The sequence below is a fragment of the Equus caballus genome, chromosome 18, assembly GCF_041296265.1.
Source record: "Equus caballus isolate H_3958 breed thoroughbred chromosome 18, TB-T2T, whole genome shotgun sequence".
Taxonomy (NCBI): domain Eukaryota; kingdom Metazoa; phylum Chordata; class Mammalia; order Perissodactyla; family Equidae; genus Equus; species Equus caballus.
In genome coordinates this window covers 19029616-19049862 of record NC_091701.1, presented here as the reverse complement: position 1 = coordinate 19049862, position 20247 = coordinate 19029616, and the positions used below count along the sequence as shown (strand labels likewise).

At 44.2% G+C, this 20247-nt stretch overlaps 1 protein-coding gene across 5 annotated transcripts in view; it reads right to left on the bottom strand.

The window, feature by feature from the left end:
• The window catches only part of MGAT5 (alpha-1,6-mannosylglycoprotein 6-beta-N-acetylglucosaminyltransferase), a 330917-nt gene that overhangs the window by 187770 nt on the left and 122900 nt on the right, over nt 1-20247 (bottom strand). For all 5 annotated transcript variants that reach the window (XM_070240751.1, XM_014732437.3, XM_070240750.1 and 2 more), the window contains one exon: nt 8712-8876. In XM_070240751.1, coding sequence (XP_070096852.1) covers nt 8712-8876 — 165 coding nt within the window. The remainder of the gene's footprint in view (nt 1-8711; nt 8877-20247) is intronic.

Below are 20247 nucleotides of genomic sequence, written 5' to 3'. Positions count from 1 at the left end.
AGATACAGCAAGAAGAGAAAACAACACCAAAAACTAGCAACTGATTTTCATTTAGGCCACCTAATTTTAGAAGCAGTGGATATGCAAAGCCCAAAGCAAAGCTTCAAAGAAAATCCCTCAAAACCCCACAAACCTAAAAAACCTTCTCAACAACACAAGACAGAAAGCTTCCCCTGCCTCCATCAAACAGCTTTAATTTTAAAATTTTTCTGAATTTTTAAATCTCAGGCTCTAGAATGAGTCTATCGAAATACATGTCAATGAAAACAGGTAAAGGATGAAATGCGAAAACATATGCCACACTGGAGCCGTGGAACATCTACTGAATCAAGACCACATGTAAGCTGATAGCACGACTGTATACACACACCTCATTAAGCCAAATTAGAGCAAGTGGGATCTGTCGCCTTCTGATTAAAACAAACAAGTCTAATTTCAGTATGTCCTATCTCCAGTCCACAGAACCGCCCCGTGGAGAGGCATTTTCATAAATAACAGTAAAGCCTGCACCAGTTCCCAAGGCCAGCCCCACAGTGCACGTCCCTGAGGGCTGCTCCTCTTCCCGCTGTTCCCCCTCAAACGGCTGGGGAAGAACACCATTCCTCATGGGGATACATATTCTCACTTTCTGAAATGAAAAAAGCCACATATTCCTTGAAGGGTCAGTAACGAATCCAAAAGCATTCAGACTGATGGGTCCCTGCCTCTCTTCTGCAAGAACTATTCATTCAGAGTAATCGCCAATATAGTGTAGCTGGTTAGAATCTTCTTTTGATCCTACTTACATTTTTATAATTAGCCACCAAGACATTACAAAATAAATTATATTCTGGAATCTCAGTTTTCAGAAAGCGTAGTAGATAAAGCAAGAGCATTTCCCCTTTGAACAAAACAGCAGTCAACTTTCCAGGCGCTTTCAGGAATTCCTAAAATATTCAGGAAACTGCCAAAGCAGGTGAGCAGCAGACACGCTGATGGAGAACTGAGCGTGTGGCCATCGCTGTTGTCATAAAAGTTCCAGGACAGTGGCTGACCCGGCGTGTGTCCAGGAGAGCAAGGAATGCACTCAATTAGACAAACACTTATTGAGAACCTGCTATTTGCCAGACTCCCAGCTAGGTACTGGGTTTAAAAGAAAGATGTAAGATATTTTGCCCATGTTTGAAGAGCTTAGAGCCTGTGGAGAGAGGCAAAGTGTAGGAAGGTCCAAGGATGCACACGGCAGTTGTAGGAACACAAAGCAAGGACACCAGAAAGCTCTGGGGTGGGAGGGGCACCAAGAGAGGCTATTTAGCAAAGACAATGCTTCAGATGAGTCTTGGAAAAGAGACGATAAATAAGAGTTAGCCAGAAAAATGGAACGGCATTCCAGACTGAGGACAAAAACATGTAAATATATAAGGGCACAAATGAAGAGCATGCTGTGGGCTAGGCTAGTTCCTAGCAGGGCTGAGGCACACTCACACAGCAGCATTTAAAATGGAGCAGACAAGACTTAGAAGCAACCTAGGTGCCCATCAAGGGACGAATGGATAAAGAAGATGTGGTATATATACATAATGGAATACTACTCAGCCATAACAAATGATGAAATCCGGCCATTTGTGACAACATGGATGGACCTTTAGGGTATTACGCTAAGTGAAATAAGTCAGAGGGAGAAAGTCAAATACCATATGATCTCGCTCCTAAGTAGAAGATAAAAACAATGACAAACAAACACATAGCAACAGAGATTGGATTAGTGGTTACCATGGGGGTAGGGGGGAGGGCAAAAGGGAGGATTAGGCACACGTGTGAGGTGATGAACTATAATCAGTTTTTTGGTGGTGAACATGAAGTAATCTACACAGACTTCAAAACATATTACAATGTACATCTGAAAGCTGTATGATGTTATAATCCAATGTTACTGCAATAAAAATAAATAAATAAATAAATAAAATAAAACGGGGGCAGAAAGGTTAGCATTCCAGAAGCTTTGCCCTCTGAACTCTCAAGGAAAGGAAAGTATGAGTCAGATTTAGGACGACTCTGGAAATCCAAACCGCAATGTGACAAGGGTCTCTGGTAGTCATACCCATTCTATCTGCTTGCCTGGAGTCTCTTTAGGGACCCGCCCCACACCATGAAATCTAAGGGTGACCTATGTGATCCAGGCCTAGTCAATCAGAGGTCACTGGTCACTGTGACTGGATCATGGACAGAAATATATTGCCAGCCAAGTGGATCAGAACGCTCCCCAAGAGTATTGCCAAAACCCCAGAGCCTCCTGGGACTATTTCTGCCACCATCCTGTGAAGGTTCTTGAAGACAGTTTCCATGTCTGCATTCAGCAGGCCCGAACTCAGCATCGTCTTCTGAACCTTCCAATTACGTGGGTCCCATATGCCCTTTCTGTTTGTTTTTTTTTTTTTTTTGCCTCTTGCAACCAAGAGATTACTGGCAAATATGTGGATTTCCTGCTAAACCACTAAGTACTGATAATAAAGGTCTCTAAGTATTGACAAAAAAGCCAAGTTGGGAACTTCAAGTTTAATGCACTAACGTGAAATATATACGAAAATATTTTCTAACCTATAAAGCACTACATGTTAGTTATTATTTTCACTATCAGTGACATTAATTTAGTGGCGGCATTCTAATAACTCATCAATGCAATTTCCATTCTTAAATCCAGAAGTGTAGCTTTAAACTATAATTAACAAATGCTCATTTAAGGCTGACTTTGTACCAGGTATGTTTCTAAGCAGTTTTCTTATCTCACTTAATCCTCATAAACAGTCCCATGAAACAGGCACCACTACTATTTCCCAACTTTTACAGACGAGGAAACTCAGCCATAGAAAGGTTAAGAAACCTGCCCAAGGTCACACAGGCATCAAGTGGTGGAGCTGAGATTTGAGCCAGGGCAGCCCAGCTCCAGAAACACTACCTTTCATTGTCCCTCACCTCTTGAGCACTAGAACCAACCTTCTAACTTCGTTTAAACTGAGAGCCCGAAACAAACGGCTTCCAGCAAAGCAATTTATACTCCCTAAATCCATATTCACATATGGCTACTGTCTGCACAAAATCCTGTCTCTTTGCTGGCTTGTTTCCTCAATAAAGGTATCACCCAGTCATCCTTCAAGCTACATCTTTGGGGAATCATTATGATGCCTCCTCCCTCATCCTCTCCCATGGCCCACCAGCGTACCTGTCATGTCTGCTCCACCGACTTGGGTCTCAAATCCTCCCCTTCTCCCTGGGCCTCATGCTCATGTCTAGTTCCAGGCCTCTCACACCTCAATCAATTAAACTCTCTCTCACTGGACTTTCGGTATAACCCCCTTCAAAAGCATCCCACTTCCACACAGCCATTAATTATTCCCTGAAAATACAAATCGCATCTAATCATCTTCCTGCTTTAAATCCTCATCAGCTGCCACCACCTACAGAATAAAATAGAAACTTCTTTAGTTTTACACTGAAAAACTCTTTACAAATCCCCCAACCTACCTTTCCAGTCTCATCTCCTTTTATAGTGCTCCAAATATGCTCTGTAGGGTATTTCATGCTATAAAGTCGATCTTTGGGGACCTGTCTTGTTTTCCTTCCCTTATTTAATTTACTCTCTCTTGTCCTGATAATTATATACTCTGCTTAAAATTAATAAAAGGGAATTTCTCCTAAGACATTCTTGTAGATTTAAATCCACTCTCTCAGACTACTTTGCCATCATCATTCTGAATTAGTGGCTCTTTCTTGAAAAGAAATAATTACCCTCTATCGAAGCAGGAGTAAAATGTGGATTGCCAAAAATTTACTGGTTTGGGTCCAGGAGAGGAGTTTCTTAAGGTCCAGATCCCAAAACAGTCTCCTGGGAGTTGATAAAATCTCTTTCTTAGAGGTCTCAAGATCAGGTGCAAAGCTAAAAGTGTGGGGCTTGGGGACATGCAAACAGCCTTGCTAGGAGGAGGGAAGAGACTTCAGGTCTCCCCTGCTCAATAAAGAAACCTTAACATCTCAGGCATCTTTCTGCACCAATCATAAGTGGGAATACCAGATTCCAACAATACCTTGTGGAATCTCAACCACAGCACAATTGACATTTTGGGCTGGATAATTCTCTGTTGTGGGGGCTGGCCTGTGCACTGCAGGATGTTTAAGCAGCATCCCTGGCCTCTATCTATTGGATGTCAATAGCACCTCCTTAGTTGTGACAACCAAAAATGTCTCCAGATATTGCCAAGTGTTGCCTGTGGGGGGCGAATTTCCTGCGGTTGAGATTCAGTGTTACAAATACCCAGGCTCAAAGGTCAGCATCACTTCTCCGAAATTGTATTTTTCTCCCTCCTCCTCTTCCTGCCCTCCTTTCTCCTTCCTTCATGATAAAAATCAAAACACCCTTGACCACAGAAAGTGATAAGTACACCAGCAATAACATACATTTTACTGTGAAGATACCAAAAGAATTGTTTCTGACAAGTAGCGAAATACGTATTGTGCCTTTGCAAAAAATGAAACAGAAAGTGACAGGTAGGTAGGAGGGACACCTTTCTGTCTTGCTCAAATTAATAAGAAAGAACTCTGCAATCTCATCTCTCTCCTGTCTCTAGGCAGCATCTTAGATGCCACTGACTGGCCAACACCTGATCCTGTGAAGGCCACCTGCTGAGCCACTGCCTGAGCAGGGGGCTAGGACACTTCAGGCGCTACTCCAACACAACTGATAACGCGGGTACACAAACAAGGAAACAGCACAGGTGCAACTTAATTTCAAGGTCCATTAGCAGCACAAAGTGGGGGAAATTGCACTTCCAAATGTAAGCCCTGGAACTCAGCAGGGACATTTTTCATTTTCAATTTTCAAATGGTAAGAATAATAATTATGGTTCCTTTTATTGAGAACAGCATCCAAGTTGAAATACACTGCACCTTAACCCCAAATACTAGAATATGTTGCATGTTGCAAGTGATATTTAGGAAACGCAGGGCTGCCTAATGTTCAATTTGGATTAAAGATCAGAAAACAGCCACTGGAGTTGTGCCCGCACCTTCAATTTTGTGGTTGTATTTCCCAACTGACCTTGCAATTGTAAGTGGTCATAACACAAAGGGAATGCTATCATGATGTCTTGTCTTTTAGCTAACCCTCAATACTGGCCAGTTATTCAGCTGATATTGAATGAAAATAACTGATTCTTGAGAAAAATAAATCAATGCACATGTACAAACACACACCCATGCTCCCTACCCCCCATACAGAGCTGTGCAATCCCCCTCTCTGAAAATAATTTTGACAAAGGCGCACGTACTCAAGTCCTCTCAGGGAGGAAATCTGGAGAAATTAATTTAATGTGATTGGTTGAAGGGTGGGGATTTTTTAAAATCCAGTTTTTCATTTATTTGATTCACCTTCATCTTCAACAAAATAAACTCAAAAAAAAGCTCCAAAAAAGCAGTTCCATCTGATTCTTGACTTTAATAAAGTTCATTTCCACCTAGATTTCTTTAGGGGTACATTCACTTTCACATAATAAAAAAGGCCAAGAGTGATAAATTCGGAAAGAAAAGGCATTTTGGATAAAAGCCACATAGAACACAGCTAAACAGAGAAAGGAATGGCGATACACTCACACACAGAGCTACCCCTAAAAAGAAAATAAATTTAGGGAACCCTTCTTCAACTGCCATGGTACCCAATTTAGAGGCAGTTTATAGTCAATCAGAAGCTATATCAGCAGTAAGACACAACAGTAAGCAATCAGAAACGTCAGTGAGCAATAAGACACCAGAGTAACTAGTAAAGACACACCAGGGAGAACATTTCTGAGCAATTACCACATGTCTTACTGCAGAAAGGGAGAGAGAAACACTTTACTCAACTAGGATTGGAATCCTAGAAAAATGAACTCTCTCACAGCTCACATTCCTGCTATGACAAGAGGGATGTGAGGACCACCAACATGGCCGTGGATTGGAGAGAAGGCAACAAAAGCAATGAGGGATTTTCATGAATGAGGACTATGAAATTAAGTTCTCGCCCCTCTTTTCTCGGCACCTTTATCTACAGACATAGCAAATAGTTAAAATAATAACTGTTGGTTAACTGACAAGGTATAAAGGATTCTCCAGCCTCTAGGAAAATAAAGGAGGATGCTTTTATTCCTTATTTCACATCCATATCCACAGTAGCCAATGCAGTATCCAAAGGAAGAGATGCATATGCACATACACACACACAGGTGGACGAGCTTTTTTTTATAGCAAGGTCAGCCAAAGGAAGAGACCCTTAGACATAGAGAACTTCCTTATTAGACAGGTTATTCAACATTCCAGGAAACTGTCAGCTTCCAGGAACCTCTAAGAAAATGGTAGCACATTTTTCTAGACTCATCCATGTGCAATGATTTACAAATGGAAGCAAGAAAGATGGAATAAACACTCATAATCTCTTCTCTACAAGGCGCTGGGAGGTCTTAAGCTGAGCTCAGGGAATTCTAGTACCAAAGGTCCCTGTCTCCTCAAAACTTAAACTCAGTAAAACCTGTGAAACCATTTACTTCTCACAGATGCTGAGAAGATTAGGTAAAATCATATACCCCCCAAGGGTTGGCAACAGTAACTGGTATTACTGGACTATTGATAGATGTCAGTTTCTTCTTCCTTCAAGTTTTTTTCTGGGTCACAATGCATTTTTAGCCAGTATCTCCTCCATGATGCCCCTATGCCTCAATCCTACTCACCTTCAAAGTTTACCTCCTTGAAGGAAGACTTCTACAGTCATGCCCACTTACAGTGACCATAGTTCCTGTTATTTTATGCATGTGTATTATTTTCCTAATTATCCAGTAAAGTCTCGAAAGTATGGAGCGTATCACACACACACACGAAACATACAAAGGAAAATGAGCTTATTAAAGGCATTAACTGTACATTTTCTCCCATTTCCCCAAAAGAAAAAAAAATACTTTGGTTTTTTAAATATTAGTAAAAACACAGTACCAGTGGTACATCTAAAGGAGCCCAACTCAGAGCCAATAGCTTAGAGAATGTGCTCAAGACACATTTATTAACTGAGTGAACTAGCTCAATACACGGGGCTGGGATCCTATTTAAAAGAAGTAACCACCAGCTCCCTCCCATTTCTTTCCTGGAGGTCTCCCCAGAATTCTGTACCCTGGGATTTGGAGCCCAGGCAGAGAAGTCTCCCTGTGAACTTGGTACACAAATAGAGCTGCTGGAGGCCGCAAGATTCCTCATTAGGGAAGAGAATGACAGCAGACATGTTTTCATGGGCCCTGCAGGACAGAGGCAGTGGGAGGCAACAAAGGCAGAGGCAGAACACCTCACCCCACCCCCTGAACTACGAAAACGCAGAGCTGTCATGAAACCAGATAGGATCTTTTCAGTAGCCTTTCCTACTGGGGATGGGGGTGGAGGAGTGGAGACTGGAGGGGCCTGGCTTCTATTTATTAATAAGCAGCTCAACACAGTGGGAGGTTTTCTTGTCTAATTACAGAAGCTGTTGGAAACTGCAGGGAACACAGGATTTATGGCCGAGATGACACTGCCTCTGCATTGTAATTAAAAGTTATTTTCAATACCTTTGTTTGGTTGGATACTTTGGATTATTAGAAATATATTTTGTAATTTAAAACTTGCTAAAGGGCAAAGAACACAACCAAAAGGTAACCCGACAAGTTTGCATAATGTGAAACAATTAAATGATTTGACACTGGGAGGCAGACAAGGAAAAGAATCTCTTCCACTTAAGTCTGTGAATTCCTTTAAGAAAGAGGGAGAGAGAAACAAGCCAAAAGTGTACTGGAGTTAAAAAATTTCAGAAGTAACCCAGTTACTTACTTTACCCATTAACTAGAGTCTGGATACCACCCACCAGGAGCATGGACGGCTCATTCACAACCATTCAGCCACAGCACCTAATCCTAATTCTCGAGCTCTTCGCTTTGTCCTGAGTCCCTAGGAAACGACACTTGTCACCCTAAACAAGAGCAAACCCTGGCTCAACCACAAAGATGCACTGCCAACCCCAGGGCAGTGCGATGGCGGTTCAGTGTGAGCTGTACACAATACATCTATGTATGACTTAGGTTTGGTTTTTAATCCATTTCCCTCATCTTATCCAAGACACCAGGTTCAAGAAGGGCCAGGCATGCATTCCAGTGGGAACTGCATGGTGGCATCCATGAGTGGCTACAGAATCAGCCCAAGGTCAGGCAGGGGCCACTCACTTCCTAAGAGCCATTTCTAGAATTCCTATTTCTCCAGATACCCACAGGAGGCATTTTCTACAGAGGTGGCTCTTCTTTAAGAACAAGGAGGAGAGAATCTATTATACGTAACAGACTTTTGATATCGTCTGATAAAAATGGGGAGAAGGAAGGAACTCTAACCGGCATGAGCTTCCCAGATAAGCTCGACATTTCATTTAACCACACTGTGAACCTTCTCATTCAAAGTGAACTCAGGAGCTCATTATGTGAAAAACGTCACAGAAACCACCAGACACTATACATCATGATGAGACTATAAAAGCATTTTAACATCTGTTATTCAAAAATCAATTTAAACGTAGCTTTATAGGGGCCATACCAAGTTTACGGGATTTATCTTACACCAAGAACCACTGCGCTCCTTTATTCTTTTCCCAGTTCAAAGCACGAACTGACTCCACGTCAGGGCGTGGAGATTGCTGTTCTCACCTGCCACGTTAATTTTCTCAAGTGCTACCAAGCTGGGAACAGCTGTGGTGGAGTTGGTCGAGTTTGTTCCTGTGCCATTGATTACAAGATTGTCCACCTTCGACTCCAACTTGCCAATGCGCTGTAAAATATTATCCAACAACACAGCAAGCGTTTTCTTCAGATCTGTAAAAGAAAATGCACATAATTTAAAAACTCTTCAGTCTCTGCATATTGCTTTAGGGCACATACTCTTTCTCTCTGATATTAAAACAGAGTTGCAGTCAAAAAGTACTGCTCAATGATCTGTCCTAACAAACCATGTCTTCAAGATGAAAGGGGCCATCTTCAAGTGGCCTAGAGAGTACAAAACAAATCGGTCTGTTCTGCGATGCAAGTTTGGCAATAAATGACAAAATTATTTCCAGCTATTAGGGTGATAGAGAAAATATCGCGTTACTTAGCATCCTACTAAAGCATTCTATTAATTCCTCCTCCTTAGAGCATGATGATTACTGACACACAGAATGACAACCCCAAAGGGCAGCAAGGTTCTGAAGTAGCTTCTGGGTCAAGTCCACTGTTATTTTTAGTGCTGTGTACTGTAGCATGTCCTAATTTTTTTTGCAAAATTAGTTACCTATGGTAATACTTAATAAAAGCTGCACTTCTTGATTTCTAGGCAGGCTGGATAACCCAAACTATAATCAGATTTAGAAAACTACTTAAAGACCAGAGTCATTCGTTTGTTCAAGAAATATTTATTAAACAACTACTATGTGCCAGACACTGTTCTAGATGCTGGGGATACTGTCTCATGGTGCTTACACTGAAGAGTTGATTCCCTTTCTTATACACCTGATTGAGTTAAAGAGCAGTGTACTTCCCTCTGGACAAATTACAGACACATGATCCTCACACAGACATCAGCATTTACTAGGTTTGTATACAAGGTATTCCACATACACAAAAAATTTGAATTTAGCCCCTCTCCTCTGGAGACTCATAATCAAAGAAAGATACACACACTTGTATAAGTGGGAAAAGCAGATGGACCACAAGAAAGCCATCCACGTGAATAGAATCCAGACTCATTATGAATTGGGAGTGGGCCAAGGGAGAAGCACACAGTGTGGGTAACAGGATGGACTAAAGTCCGGAACTGCGACCCACGGGAAGTTGCCATCTTCACTCTGCTGGGAAAAGAACAAGCTTGCTCCGAGCAGGTGCTCTGATCTGGCCAGGAAGGAAACACACATCTGGTTAATTCACCAACTCCCAGAGCACAGCCAACCAAATTTAACCAAGAGGCAGTCAGGCTGTCCTACTTTGCCAAGTCAAGACAGAAACTCATCAGAACAGAAACACAGATATATAATTAACATGGAAGTCTCTATTCTCAGTGGTTTACGGACAGCATCACTGGAGCTGACGAAAAAACTATAAACAGAAACAAAATCCACGTGTGTATCTTGAAAACCTAGTTTTATGTGCTTGGAGTAATCTCATTCTCCCCACACTCCCTCCACACAAAACATCAGGCTTCTCCACAATGTTAAGATCTGGGGCAGTCTGTTCCCTCATTCATTCTAACATTAGAATACCTGACAAGGCCTATTTTTCGCTCTTCAGTGTATATCTTACCTACAGGTTGTAAGACAAGGTGGCCATGACATTAGTGCAACAGGGCTCAAAACAGGATTATAAGAAAGAAGCTGGAAGTGAACCAATGTTTCCTCAGTGCCTTTTACATGCCACACACATGTATAAGAAATCCCATGTTATCTTCACATTCGCCATGAGGTAGGTATGACTTCATTTTACAGAAGAGAAAACTGAGGTTCGCAGACATGAAGTAACATGCTCGTGGTTACAGAGATCATAAATCAGAACAGGGACTCGACTCAGGTCTGCCTAATTCCCTGATGCCTCACTGGGACTGGCCAGAAGTCAAGAGCCAGCGTAGAAAAAAGAAACCAAGTGTGAAATTCTCTGTCTTTGAGGGCCCAGACTTTGAAGCCACACTTCCTAGGGTTGAGTCCTTGCTCTCCATTCCTGCTTCTTTCTCTGTAAAAGAGTAGTATGAATAAGCCTACTTTTGGGGTTGTTATGAGGACTTAATGAGGTAATACTTATAAAATGTTTTGAACACTGCCTGGCACATAATAAGCACTACGTAAGTTCCCGTTACACACATAAATTTGAAAAACCTTCCTCTGAAAAATGCTCTCCTCTTTCCTGAAGAACTCTCTCTCTGGGTGATGCAAAGCTTTATCGCTTTATCCAAAGGGTCATGAGATTGCTCTCCTCTGGTGGCTGCAGTCCCACGGTCAGCGTGACTCATAGTCTATCCCTGGCACATCATTAGCTGGCATGGACAGCAGGAGTCAGCCACCAGCTCTGCTCTTACGCTGAATCTAAAGCATCAACGAGTTCTCCAGGGTTCTGAAGACTGCCAGAGGCTGGCCACGCAGATGGGGGCAATGGTGCCACTGAGAGGTGGCTATATTCAGTATAAAGAAACCGCTCCTCAGATAAAGGATGTCAGTCTCCCCCATCTCAGCCTCTTTGCCTGGAGCCTGGATTACCAGGGAAAGAATCCCTGTGTAAAAATGACATTTAACTATTACCAGCAATTACAGTTAGCCAGACACAGAAGCTCTGGCCCTCTAGTTTGGTTAACTCAGGGTTTCTCAACTTTGGAACTATCGACACTTTGGACCAAGCAATTCTTTGTTGTGAGGGGCTATCCTGTGCATTGTAGGGTGTTTGGCAGCATCTCTGACCTCTAGCCACTAAATGACAGCCACAATCCCCCATTGTGACAACCAAAAATGTCTTCAGACATTGCCAATGTCCTTTGGGGGGCACAACTGCCTCCATTTGAGAACCACTGAATTAGGCACATTCTCCCAACCCTTGTCTTCCCCATTTCCCTTCGGTGGAGATATCACGAGAGAATTCTGACAGAGGGGTTACAGCATAGAAAAGGGAAATGTGAGACACCACTCACTAAACTTAGATTATGTGTGACTTCCACTCACCGAGGCACGAGAGGCACTGCTACCAATTCAATGATAGGTACAATGAGGGAAAGTCAGCCTTCCTCCCCACGGGAGCTGACAGAAGCCTAGCCCATGCTAAGGTTCGCTCAAGGGCTGGTAACCTTTTGCAACACTGTTAAAAGGCAACAAGACTACTGGACAGAGCTCCTAACCCACAGTCATCGGTGACAGTCACTGGTGGGGCACATGGGGCACACCTTAGGTAGGATGCCAAGTTGTCACATCAGCGTTAAGAAGATGCTTTTCCTCAATTCTTAAAATACAGTCCACCGATAAGTACAACCTATCTCCTTCTGGCCCCACCCACCAGAGACTGACCTTTTTGTAACTCTGTGACTTGATATGAATAAGGGAATTCATGATGTTGATGAGGATGTTGATGTTCACCCTCACAGCTACCACCCCCATACTACTCCTCCTACTGCTACCGCTGCTACTATTACTACGACCACTGCTGCTACTATTACTACGACCACTGCTGCTACCACTATTACTGCTACTACTCCTGCTGCTACTGCTATTGCTACCACTACTACTGCTACTCCTCCTCCTGCTGCTGCTGCTACTGTTACTGTTATTACTGCAGCTGCTACTCCCACCACCACCACTTATTGAGCTGTATGTGTCAGCTGCTGTCCTAGGCACTTTACATGGATTAACCCATTTGATCCGGCCAAGACAAATATGACGAACGTGCCATTGTTCACATCTCCATCTTACAGATGAGTAAGCACAGCACAGAGAAGTCAAGTAATTTGCCCAGATGATTGCAGACCCAGAGTTCTAACCCAAACAGCCTGGTTCCAGAGCTGACGGCTCTAACCTCCCATGCTACGCTGCCTCCTAAGAACCACTGTGGACCCGCGGGCCAGCAAGCATCTCTGACCTGCTGCTTCTGAGCACACTTATCAGGAACTAACTCTGGGCCCTGCCATGCGTTCTTCTGAAATCATATCCCAACCACCCTCAAGACTCGCTGATGCCACTGCTCTGTGACAACTCCAACACTAAAAAAAGGGGAAGAATCTGCCCTTCCCTACCATGGGCCTTCAAATGAAAAACGCAATATAAGGCTCTCAAAATCCTTGGACTCTCCAGGTACTTTCCCTGGGTAGGGAAAGTGTTTTCTCTCCCAACATGAAAGAAAAAAAAGGTCATCTGCAACTCAAGCAGTTATGTGACTCATTATTTCAGAGCAGTCTAACGCAAGATGAAAGACATTGTAAACAAAACACAAAGATACAAAGACGAGGCCAAGCTCAGCTCTGTGAATAAGTGAATAAATGAACGAACCAACAAATTAATGAAACACAGTCTTTGCACAAATAAGGCTACATAAATTATACCTTTCTAGGCAATGAAATTATATCTCACCTTTGTATTTTACAGTTAAACCTGCAAAAACTGTTAAGAATTTTATTGCCATTTTAAACTAATATCAGAGTATTTTTGTTTGTGTTTCAGTCTTAATGATAACCCATTTGCCCAGTAAGACTATACACTCAAGAATAATTTCTATAGACTTTAATAAAGAAATGAGGGTGAAAATATTCCTCCAAATTCTAGTATAATATTTTTATATTTATCATTATGTTTTACAGTTATTACAGCAGTAACATGTGTCCTCAGCAGGATTACAACTTCAATTACTAACAGGCTTTTAAAATTTTGTTTATGCTTCAAAGCCTTAGCAATCAAAACTTAATCCCAACATTACTACAGCAATTCTGTGTTGCTAAAACTTACTGTACATGATAAAGATAGATCAAAGTAGCTCAAAACATTTAAAATGTCCCTCTGGAGACAGTAAGTTTTGGTTTTTATCAGGCTAGAAGTTCTTTGATAAAGAGTAAAATCGACGAAATCTCAGAACAGGTGCTCTGACAGCTTCTATAAGTTTTCATTTCCAGAAAGCCAGGACATGAGGGGGAAGAAAGGGGCTGGAAGATGCTGCCACATCCTTGAGCAGGACAGTCAAAGAGATTTCACTGCCAGCTATCCTTTCCTCCACAGCTGTAGTCCAAGGAGGGGGGATGTCAGGACAAAGGAGGTCCTGCTGGTGAAAAAAGGTCTATCAGTTTATAGGTCTATCAGCTAAAGCTGTGACACTGGCCGGTAAACCCCGATTGCCCAGATCATCACGTCAACCAATATTTGAGGAATTATCAAGAAAGGCTGTGCTTGGGGGCTAGGCTGTCCCCACCCAAGTCACTGGGGATGCTTTCAAAGCAGTGGTTCTTCAGCCTGCCGTCCAACAGGCTCACCTGTGGAGTCAGGGTTACCAGGCCCCATTCTTAAAGCACTCAACCAGAATCTGCAGAACCCACAGGTCAAGGATTCCAGGCACAGCTCCCACTGAGAACTACATTTAAGGTGTGGCTGCCTCAATTCGCTGGCACAGAACCAACTATGCAATGAGCAAGAAGTCACACCTGAACTGCCAAAAATAATTTACATCTGTGCTTGCTCTCTACCACGGCTGCCCCAGAGGCAGAGCGTGAACAACAGAACCACAGAGCCGCTTCACCCACCGCTCCAGAGAAACCAGCAAAGACAGGCTGTTAATGAGAAAGGAAGGTGATAATGAAAAAAAGAATTAACCCCAACCTCTCATTCCCATTGACTGCCTGCCAGGAATGTCAAGTTTCATCAGCTATACACTTTTAAATTAATTTTAAAGTGACCTTTCCACAGAAAGATAATACAGTTATAGTCATGACCAAAATACACTCCATTCATTATGCACAAGGACATTCAAAGCAGTGTTAGTTACACAAGAGAACAGTGTTATTTATTACAGATAAGAACTGGGCACTACCCAAATACCCAACAAAAAGATTAAATTACATTCTGTCCATCCATTCTTCAGATGGAAGAAATCTCTAGATTGGAAACTCCAGGAGGGAAGAGAGCAGATCTGTCTCGTCTTCTCGGCTTATCACCAATAGTTATTAATGTCAAGTGCTCAATAAATATTTATTGAATGGATGGATGAAAAAGTAAAGCCATTAAAAACATCTAACGGCATGAGAAAACATAACAAAGATGAGTTTAAAAAGCTGTATGCAAATTATTCCAGTTTTTTAAAATGAGCATATACACACACACATTTCTCTCTGCATTTAAAAAACGGACTGGTGAGAACCCAAACTTTACCAGAGTTTGGGGGTAAGGAGTATTTTGTTTTCTTCTTTTATTCTTCTTATCTGGGTTTGGGGATAAAGAGTATTTTATTTTTTATGCTTTTTATTTGTAAGGCTACAAGGATGGGCTTAGCATCATCTTTGTCCTTATGTGTTTTCTTGACACTATCTTTTATCTTGTGTTGAACCCTCCCTGAAATAGTGACTCAAATAGCTACTTAAGTTGAAAATGAACTTCTTTTCTTTCCTATTGGCAGAGAAAACATGCCTACGTAGGTAAAGTGCCCAGAGAGTCCAAGGATTCTGATAGCCTCATATGCCACATGCTCTCAGTGTTACGTAAACATTCACATTACTCTCACAATCACAAAGGCATTAAATGCTATTTTAAAACACACACAGTACAGCGTATTCTACCGTCAGACTTCACAGATGCTGGCCACAAGAACCCTGATGCCACACAAGAAGACCTCGCCCAGAAACATCTCAGACACTGACCTTCACTGCCTTACTCCATCTGAATTTTTAAAGCCACACAGTGGATAACTCACCTGCACTTAAACTCACAAATGTGCCCTTCACCCCACAGTTGTCACATGCAGCCAAATCAGGACACAAAAGAGTGTTGAAGGGTCATCACAACATCAAAGAGCAGCTCAGATGCCCAGGACCACTGACAGACGCCCTCCCCTGGGTTAGGTGTATGGATCGAAGTTTTGACTCGAACTTGTACCTAGAAATGAATGTTATTTCTGAGGTGCTGCACGGGGTGTCACTAGTATTTCAAGGAACTTTCCAGGCAGCAGAATCTGAAAAAAAGATCATATCTAGGCCCATTGATGATATCAGTGCTTCATGGAATCCATAAATACACAGAATGGAGTCCTTGAGCTGTTCTCTTAACTGTCCCAACCTAGCCAGCTGTATGCAATAGGAGTCAAGAATGTGAGCCCTTTGTATAGAAGAGAAAAGGACTCGGACTCTGAGAGGTCAAGCCCACTGTTGCCCAAAGTTCCCCACCTGACTCCAGGGCCCAAAACCTCCCTGTCAGGAAAGGGCAGCCAGAGCACACTTCTCCTTCTAGCTTACCACCCATAGCTCAACTAGAGCCCCCAACAGTGCCTTCTATAGAGACCAAGGGAGGTCGGCCACACCCAGTTTATCTCACAGCCCACAAGGGAAAGCCTTCTCTGTTGAACAAGAGAACAGGGCAATGACAATCACATTTCCTGTTTCGAAAATGCCAAAGTCACTCTGTGGAGCTAACACACCTTAGGAAGGGACCCAGGGAAGAGCCAAACAGCCTCTCTTTAGAGTCAGAGTAGCAGTTCTCAACCCTGACTGGCGTGGGGCCCAGAGTCGGTGTTGTCAAAGCAGTCCCAGGTGATTCTGGTGGACAAGCCTTGCCCATCCTTGTTTAGGAGCAGGTGACAAGACTGCTTCCTCTGAGCAGAGCTTATTTCCTCTCATGTCTGGTCGGGCCTCTTCCCCCGTAAATGCTAAGGACGGCTACATAAGGAGGTTCCTAAGCCCTGCATGCAAACAAATAAACAACATCAGGTCCACATGGACAGTGCTGGTTGGGTGGTAACAGAGGCAGTGACATGCAGGGTTAGCAATGACTCACAGTAATGAATGCACTTCACTAACCTAAGTGCTTTAATAAGCTTTGTCACATGTAATCCTTACACAAAAACTATGAGGGAAGTGAGATTATATCTTCTATTTTACAAAAGAGGAAGCAGGATTTTAAAATATCAGTAACTTGAGCCAGCCCTGATGGCCTAGTCATTAAAGTCCAGTGTGCTGCACATTGGTGGCCCAGGTTCAGCTCCCAGGTGCAGAACCACACCACTCATCTGTCAGTAGCCATGCTGTGGTGGCAGCTCACAGAGAAGAACTAGAAGGACCTACAACTAGAATATATAACTATGTACTGGGACTTTGGTGAGGGGAAAAAAGAAAAGAGAGAGGAAGATTGGCAACAGATGTTAGCTCAGGGTGAATCTTTCTCAACAACAACAAAAAAAGGGCTATCTAAAAAAACCCCAAAAACCATCAGTGACTCACCCAAGGTCATCCATCTAGTAAAGAACCCCTCCACGAGCCACATATAAAAACACTCTCTAACTGCCTTCCAGAATAAACAACGGTTCCCATGTCAGAATCATGCATAATAGCTATTTGGAGGCTCCTGGACACAGAGTCCACAGGGAATCTCTTCTCGCTTCCTGTCTCACTCAAAACATTGCTGTGATTTTCAAATTAGCCCCAGCTATAACTATACCACACAGGCAGAGTCAGGGGCGTGCGGACTGCTGCTGTTCACCCACAGCTCCTACTCGGTTGTCAGGCAGACGCTAAGCTCTGGGGTACAGGACAAGACAGACAAAAGCCCAGCTCTTTGGGGGCAGACACTGTAGGTGGGGGAGAGAGATGATAACAAACACAATAACTATGTAATGTTCGGTGGTCTATGTGTTATGAAGCATGAGAATGAAGCACGGTTGGGCCCTACTTCTGAAAGAGAGAAGGGAAGGCGAGGAGGGAGCGAGCTTTCTGAAGGGAAGGCAGGCTGGTGGAGGGAAGAGCAAACGCAGAGACCAGAGATGGGGCAATGCCTGGGCATCACCCAACAGTTGGTCGTAGAAGACAGCTGTGGTGCCAGGGCAGACATGAGAAGGTGAACAGCGAGTCAGGGTGGCCACAGTGGCAGGAGGCCTGCCCAAGAGGCTCTGACAGAAAAAGAGCATCACGACACAGCTGGGAGGAGGGAGGAGCCAGGGCCACCAAGCAAGGTGAGGAACAGGGGCCAGGACGTTCTGAGCCTGAGAGCCAGGTCCCTTCACACACCCATTCCCTCCTCAAGCCACGACCAGAAGCAGCGGTGTGGCTGGTGTGAAAGAAAACAGAGTTGAAGAACAAGCCTCCAGTTCCTCCTAGAGACCCATGTTCTCCTATTCTTGTGTCTAAACGCTCCCAGGTCCTCTCCTCAGACTTCCACACTGGGCTGAGAAAGCTTGTGAACCCGGCTTGGCTCGGATGGGGACGCTCGGCGGGCTGGACCTCGACCACAGCATCGCTGGAAAAGCCCCAAGCCCCAAAGAGGCCTGCTTGTAGGTTCCAAGCTTCTTAAAGCAGAAAGCCCTCTCTTTAATCACACCAGCCACGTCACCGTAGACGAACCAAGGCCTCCTCAGACACACCACACAGCCCGGCTCTTCTCTCCCCTACCAGTTTCACTCCAGCACACTCCCCTCAAAGGCAGGGAATTTCTGCTTCAGTGATGTGGTTTTCCACATCACCACAGCCCTCCAAAAAGCAGTCCCTAGATCATATTTGTAGAACAGAGGGAAAAAGAAAAAATTAAATCTTTTTTAAAAACCTTTACCGGCTTGTATCTCTGATGGAATCCAACTTAAATTTTTTAGCTTCTTTTACATAGGCGAGGTGGAATGAAACACATGTAAAAGCTCTTGCCTGACCCTCAGAACATTACCTAGGTCTGCAACAAGGACAGCTGTCACCTTTTCAGAGCCAACTCAGGCAGTCATGCCGGCGACACGCTGGGGGCCTCCCACTGGCTTTTAAGCAGAACCCGAAATGGTACTGATGTCTTAGAAATGGGCATCCCCAGGCCAACGAGGGCCACCCAAGGCGGCCACCACTGCCCCCTGACCAGCAACCAAAAGCCCTACCCTGGTTCTCCTCTCTCCCTATATGTACGCCCCATCTCCTTAAGGAAACAGGAAGAACTTCTTCCTTACCTCCCTTCTCCCCTATGGAGGTGACAGTGGGTAACAGGGTGGGGCCAAGGCCAGCACCAGGAGGGCAGGCCAGGCTCACTCACAAGAGTCGCCAATCACCTCCCTCTCCCTCCCATCACACCAACACCAACACCCCACAGGGCCACCCTACGCACTGCCCTCTGCTCACTTCTCAGATGTCAACACCTTCCATGCTGCTCCTTGCTCACTTTACTCCAGCTGCAGCAGCCTCTGTTCTGCCCTGGGAGTATACATGTAGGTCTTAGGGCCTAGCACACACCCTGCCTTCTGCCTGGCATGCTCTGCCTCAACCTTCCTCTTCCCAACCCCCCTCTCCTCTTGGCTCCTTGGTATCATTTGGGCTAAAAGACACCTCCGGAGAGAGGCTTTCTTTGACCTTCTCACCCAAAGAAGTAGCTCCTCAAGTACTTTTTAAAATCATCTCATGCGTCACTTTTCTTCCTGTAATTTATTGCTATCTGACATTCTCCTGTTTATTACTTCTCCCCTCCTTTTTAGCCTCCATGAGAGCAGGGGCCTTGTCCATCTTTTTCCTGCTGGACGCACAAAGCCTGTACACACAAAACAGTGGAATACACCAGCCAATGGCACAGACATTTTCCAAAGTGCCAGGCTTGAAGGACAAGAGCCAATCAAGAAGACAGTCTAGGCCCGAAAAGTTCAGGGAACCAGGAGACCCAAGGCTAAGGCAGAGCAGGCATACAGACCTGGAGATCAAGTGGGAACAGGGAAGCATGCAAACAGGATATTGGGAGACAGGTTGGCAGAGAAGCTGAGGACCCACAGCTGCTCCAGCCTGAGCTGATGACTGGTCCAGGCAGAGCTAGTGCCCAGAGAAGCAAGCAGGTGAGACGTGTCAGGGTTAATAAGGTACAGATGGACCACAAGGTTCCATTCCTGTTACTTAGAGAACGCAAGTGGACCAGGCCTGTCATGTTAGATAAGAGGTGATCACCAGGGATCAGAATTTGGGTCAGGCCATGAGAGACAGAGATCAATTCACCTCAGAAACAAGAACGGCACTGACTGGGGTGAGTGACACCATTCATGACGCAATTCCCGCGAAGTCACTGACAGGCATGGCCCTGCCACGTGGGCCTGGGAGATAGATGCAGTTGAGGCTGAACTGCAGAGGGCTCTGCTCCACACGCTCCTCTCCAGAGTGACAGAGAAGCACACAGAAGTGCGCTCCACACCCCGAGAATGAATGCTCCAACTGTTCCATACAGGCTGCCCGGGACATCTTCCAGGCACCACTTTTGAATTACCAAATCCCAAAAGAAGTTCAGAAGTCTCTTTTCAAATCACCAAAACAAGGAAGGGAACCAGGGAGGTACTGTTTGAAAGTTCTACTGTTGTTTGAGGACTAGTCAAATGAACAAAGGACAGCAACCATGTGTCGGGCACCTGATAGGCAGCACCTTGCTCAGCTTCACATCCACCTGGTGAGACAGGGAGTGACAGCCACTCTAAAAGTAGTTTGTGCCTCTAGGACCCAGGCCACACAGCCAGGATGTGGCAAAGCCAAGGTGGCTGGCTCCAATGCCCATGCTCCTAACCA